The 6,326-nt window shown below is 44.5% G+C and overlaps 1 protein-coding gene across 1 annotated transcript; it reads right to left on the reverse strand.

Annotated features, from left to right (window-relative positions):
• Positions 1–2,350: 2,350 nt before the first annotated feature.
• On the reverse strand, positions 2,351–4,865 carry LOC142243900 (speriolin-like). Its single transcript, XM_075316097.1, has 4 exons — positions 4,475–4,865; positions 3,759–3,803; positions 3,034–3,176; positions 2,351–2,738 (listed from the first exon to the last, which is right to left on the reverse strand). Exons 1-4 carry the CDS (start codon positions 4,788–4,790, stop codon positions 2,397–2,399), a joined length of 846 nt encoding a protein of 281 aa, XP_075172212.1. The 5' UTR covers positions 4,791–4,865; the 3' UTR covers positions 2,351–2,396.
• Between the last annotated feature and the right edge of the window lie 1,461 nt (positions 4,866–6,326).

The raw sequence follows: 6,326 nt of genomic DNA on the forward strand, positions 1-6,326 counted from the left end.
TGTATACTCTCCCGAAATGTCTGTCCCCTGACCCCAGAGCTATATAAGCCCACAGAACTCTCTGTCCCCTGACCTCAGTGCTGTATACCCCCAGAACTTTCTGCCCCACCACAGTCCTGTATAACCCCCCAGAGCTGTATGTCCTCCACCCCAGTGCTGTATAGCCCTAGAGCTGTAGCTCCCTCCACCCCAGCGCTGTATGTCTCCCCACCTCCAGTAATGTTTGTCCCCCCACTCCAGTGTTGTAAACCCCCAGAGCTGTATATCCCTGACCCCAGTGCCCTATATCCCTCCCAGAGCTATATGTCCCCCTGCCCCAGTGCTGTATATCCCTCGTAAAGCTAAATGCTCCCCTCTAGAGCTGTTTGGCTGTATATCCCCAGCCTCTCTAGTGATGTATATACAGCAGTGTCAGTGTGCACTGTGCGTGGCCATGTCTGTTAGTCATGGCCACCAATAAGCGCAGCACAGCCACATGCCTGGGAGGCGTTGGATTGGCAACAAGCAGGGGAGGTGAGTGAGGCTGCTGCCAGATTCCCCATATTAAAAATATCTCTAATGCAGCTATGTATGGATGATGTATATATCTATGTATGTCAGTATATATAACTGTGTATATATTTGTAGCGCCCCTGAAACTGATTGCTACAGGGTATATCATTATATCCTCCCCGGGCAGGTGAAGATGTTAATCTGGTAAATTCTACACACACCTTACACCACCATACAGCAGGGAGAAGCAGTCACTAAGACAGGGTTAACAATGTTGCTACACACACAATTCCTGGCAGACGCCAGGTGGCCTCCACTAATTAGAACAAGAGTGGTTGCTATAACAACTTGCAAAGGTGGGGGCACGGGCAGTTAGGAGTAGAGAACATTGCAGTTTCACTTTTAGCCAGGTAGAACAGCTTGGACACGAGACAGAGCAGATGCACAGTGTGTAGCTCCCTGACGAGAGGCTGCCAAGGCCTTTCAGGGAGGCAGAACAGAGCTGTCTGGATGTAACACCATAGAGACAGCACAACCAAGTCGGGGCCAGTAACACCTAGAGAGACGGGACCCGGCACTTGTAATCGTGGACTTATAGACAGTAGTCGCCAGAGCATGGGACTGAACGCAAGAAAGGTACAGAGCCCCAGTTCGGGTGGCCGCGGCGTGGCAGCAGAGAGGGAGCCTGGGGAGATGGGACAGAGGTCCGACCCACGAGAGGCCCAGGCTGCCGGCCTGTACGGGCCAGGACCGGGGGAGAGTACAGAGTTGTGCATGGAGGAGAAAGGCCACAGATTACCAAACCAGATCCAGCCTCTGACCTGCCCGGGATCAACCAGAGTCTCTGACAGCGAGGACCAGCACCCCGAGTGCGATACCACCTAAGCCAGTAAATAAAGTGACTGAAACCCGCACCTGGTGACTCTAACTACCACCGCCCTGCACTCCGGTGCTCCCGTGGACTGCCGCTCCTGTTCTCACCATCTTCACGTGGGGAGCGACACCATCCCGGCTGCACCTCACATCTGCCCTGAAGAGAGACTGTGCAGCGGCGGTTAATTCCTGGCCGCAAACCGCGTGTGGTGCTGAGAAGTATCCCCATTCCCTATCCAGTACTGTCCCTGGGAGAGGACTAGTCGCAGGAAAGGTCGGCGGCGGAGGAGGCCAAGACCCCAGTCACCGCTGAAACCGGTGATATGCTCCACAGGGGCCCGTCACCCTCAATCCATCCCCATCTGTACTGGACACTTGTCCGTTTGCTGTTTTTGTTTTTCATGTAGCCGACGGGGTCACGGAACCAGGACAGGCCAGTCACAGCTACCCCAAGGAACCACTGGCCCGGTGACGAGTACCCTAAGGCCCCGTGGTACGCTACATATTTATAAAAACCTACAACTTCCCTAGAATAAGGAAGGGGGGAGTCCCAAGAATAAAACACAAGACCAAATATCCATTGACAGACAAGAGGCTGACAACAGAGGTGAGACGCAGGGTTTCCCTTCCCTTTCGCTGTGGGCTTGGTACTTCCCCGTAGTAAGTGTGACACATAGCCTCCTAAATATGTGCAAACATCCCATACACATATGAAAAAAAATCCACCACATACTCACCTTGCTCTCGTTCCCTCAGCGCTCTGCTCTGGTTTTTGGTTCATTGATGCTCCACACAGCACACGCGATGATGTGATGTCATCATGTATGCTGTCCCACACACTGATTGGTGGAAGATGGGGCCAATGGCAGTGGGGAGATCCACTGTCCTGTAAGTGTTTTTCAATCTAAGGAAAGATTCGATTTTGTGATCACACAACCAAGTCGACAACAAATATGACGACTGAAAGAAAGAACTTGAGTCCTACATTTGCACCTTTAATTGGAAGACTGAGTCACGACGGGTGACTGAATTTAAACTTCACTGGAGGGCAGACAGAACAGGGGCTTTCCATCTTTTTTGGCCAAATGTGCCAGGCATTTTAGGATAATCAGGATGTTCTTCACGCTATGACTTGGCATGCACTCAGTTATCATGTTGCTGAGGTATTGTGGGTCATTAATGGAGAATTCTCTGGTTTCAATTTTTCTGTCCTTCATGATCCCATAGGTGTTGACTAGGTTTTCTGTAAAGTGGCTGTGCACTTCGGGGATATAGCCCAACATGTGCAACTGTTCCATTACGTGATCATAGCGAAGGTGCAGCTCAGATTTTAAATTTTCATTCACTTTGCCGGTCTGTGGATTTGTGGTCACCTGCAATCATGAAATATATTTTAACTACATCTTGGTTATATACAATAAATAGACCAAACATTTGCCATCTTTGGACACCATTTCAAATTTTATATATTCGTCATATCTTACAAAATATATACATTTTGGACAAACTCTTTAGTAACATGAAGAAATCCGTTGTGTTTGAAGAACATATATAAAGTGAGAACATGGTGTCTGTAAACAAATAAGCCAATTACAACCCACATATTGACCAACATGCAGTATCTTCACCACTTTTACAATAAAAATTGTATTGTTTTAGCTTTTCCACCTGTATAATCCTTTGTGCTATATCAGACACGCTGTATCCGTAAAGCCGGTGTTGCTCCACGAAGATGGCAGCCAGAATTCGGCGGTCTAGTTGAAAGGCGATCTCACCCACAATGCGTTGACACTTCTTCACCTTTTCAGATTCTGCAAAAGATCAATAGGAAATTAAGGAAAGATGTATGAATGACTGAATGCATACCAACTTGAACTGGCGCTAAGTGCCTGTCCTATTTTACGGTAATCTGTGGACAACCGGTGGGCAAGAAATAATGATCTCTGGGAGGTTATTGACCGTAATGGAGAGAATAGTTTTAGCTCATAACAAACACTATGTGATCCCTGCGACCACGGTGCCTTCTGTCACTACTTCTGAGTACCATGAGATTGTGGCCTCTTGTAGACCTCTTGTAGACCAGCTGTTCTTGGCCAACAGTATACAACTACGCCTGAGCACCATGAGATTGTAGCCTCTTATAGACCTCTTGTAGACCAGCTGTTCTTGGCCAACAGTATATAACTACACCTGAGCACCATGAGATTGTGGCCTCTTGTAGACCAGCTGTTCTTGGCCAACAGTATACAACTACTACGCCTGAGAACCTTGGGATTGTGGCCTCTTATAGATCTCTTGTAGACCAGCTGTTCTTGGCCAACAGTATATACATACTAGAAGGAGATATGGTAAAGCACAGGGTTACTCATACAGATAGTATCATATCAACTCACCTACAGGAGGGCAGGAGTCGGTCTTTGGTTTTCTTTCGATATTGACTGTAATAATCACATAAATATGGAAAAAGTTTAGATTTTCACATTTGAGGTTTCCATACATAAATCTGCAAATCTTTAGTAAAAAAGTGACAGCAACATTCTTAACTGAATTCTCAAAGAAGACGCACTATTGGACTCTTCTACCTTCTTCGGAGGTAGAGATGGACCCCCTTACCGCTTGGACCCCAGTGCAGCTGCACAGGGTGCACCAATAATACGTCCACCCCTGGAATTGCTACCACTGCATCCCATTACAAAACTAAGCACCACTGGTGGTTGATGGTAGGTCGGGTGCAATTTAAGAGTTTCAAGCCATAAACCTTGACTTAGGAAGATCTGCCTAAACCAGAGGCCCTATATGACAGTAGCTTTTACTTCATGGCTTTCTGATTGTTACCAATGTAAGACAAGTTACTAGAACCAGACCGAATACAATATAGTTGTAGGAAATAAAATGTACATTAATTTTCCAATTCTTCTGGATATTTCTTGTCTCGAAGCAGAACAAACTGTCATATGTTTCCCTTACATTTGTACAGGTTAGGTCACCAATCTATAGTCTCCACAATTATTTAGCCAAATTGTGCGCATCACTTTAGGAAGCATCAAACATGAGGTCAGTACAATTTTTTGATTTGTGAGAAATCCCCAATGGGTAAACCCAGTCTTACCCTGGTGGTCTTTCTTGTGTTCTCCTGGTATTGGCAGGCGTTTAGATGACTTTTCATGGTCCTTTAAAGTAAGGCGAAGCTCCTTGTTCTCCTGCATAAATCCCATCAGTTTGCGCAGTTCAGCATTTTCCTTTAGTAGACGTGAACATTCAGCGGTTATGGCTTCCTGATCATTGCAACTGTTGGGAATAATGTCCATGGTGTCGTTTTGGAGAAGCTCCTGGTTAGATCTGTCCATGGTGTCGTTTTGGAGAAGCTCCTGGTTAGATCTGAACATGGCGTCGTTTTGGAGAAGCTCCTGGTTAGATCTGAACATGGCGTCGTTTTGGAGAAGCTCCTGGTTAGATCTGAACAGGGTTTCTTTACCAGGCAAGTGTCTGTGTTGGAACACAGGTGATGTTAACATTCTATACTGTGTGATGTCATCAGCCGCGTCGCTGGACCTCACCTATGACATCATTCATTGCAACCAATGGGAGTTCACAACATTGGAACTATGGTGCACAACATCTCTTGTATATGTGTGAAAACATTATTGGCAATATTAATTGGTCAATTTAATAAGTATAATTGTAGACAATTAAGAGATCAATGAATGTGAAGGTTTTTATTGTTTAGATTCTAAATTTAGGAATGTATAAAACTATAGTATTCACATATAATGGTACAGAGCCTGTTAATAAATGCAATTCAATTGCTTGCTTAGACGCTATTTTTTATGTAAAGAATGGCTTCTATATAGGTGCACTGAGTCATACACTTTAAATAATAAATGGTCCTTCATCCATAAGATTATATATATATACAGTGTTATTTTTTATATATATATATATATATATATATATATATATATATATATATATATATATATATATATAATATATGAAGCTGAGAGTATGTGTGTGTGTGTGTATATGTATGTGTGTGTGTATGTGTATGTATGTCTGTGTGTGTGTGTGTGTGTATGTGTGTGTGTGTTTACGTGTATGTGTATGTCCGCTAAAGGAATCCGCACCATCACATTTACAATCACAAAATTTTGCACAGCCGTCTCATTTGACTCAAGGAACGTTATAGACTATGTTTTGTGAGGAAAATGTAACCCCTGCGGTTTACAGTTATTCGCCAAAAAACCTTTATCCATTAAAGTCAATGGAGCTGCGATATACAGTGCAGCCAGAACTTCAGAAGAATGTTGGCGTGTCACAATGCAGCCAGGGAAAGAGACAGACAGACAGAGACAGAGACAAACACAGACAGAGACAGACAAAAAGACAGACAGGGAAGGCGACAGACACAGAAAGAGAAAAGAGACAGACAGACACAGACAGACATAGACAGAGACAGACAAAGAGACAGACAGACAGACAGGGAAAGAGATAAACATAAACAGACAGAGACAGATTGACAAAGAGACGAAGAGACCCAGATAGACATAGACAGACAGACAAGGAGAGCGTCAGACAGGGAAAGAGACAGACAGAAAAGAGACAGACAGGGAAAGAGACAGACAGACACGGATAGGCACAGACAGGCAGAGACAGACAAGGAAAGAGACAGACATAGACAAACAGACAAGGAGATAGAGAGACAGACAAGGAGAGAGACAGTTACTATCCCGGGCAACGCCGGGTACTACAGCTAGTGTGTGTATATATATATATATATATATATATATATACAGTCTAAGACATAGACTGAGCTCTCGACTCTTTAAATATAAAAGTGCATGGCAATAATAAAAAAGAATAATGAATAAGAACTATACTTTATAGCAATAGTATAACTGAATTGCCGAGAATGGTGGTTGCACTAGAATGCCCTTTATTCTAGCTGAGAGGACAGTTTTAAG

This window comes from Anomaloglossus baeobatrachus, chromosome 6 (genome assembly GCF_048569485.1).
Source record: "Anomaloglossus baeobatrachus isolate aAnoBae1 chromosome 6, aAnoBae1.hap1, whole genome shotgun sequence".
NCBI classification, from domain to species: Eukaryota; Metazoa; Chordata; class Amphibia; order Anura; family Aromobatidae; genus Anomaloglossus; species Anomaloglossus baeobatrachus.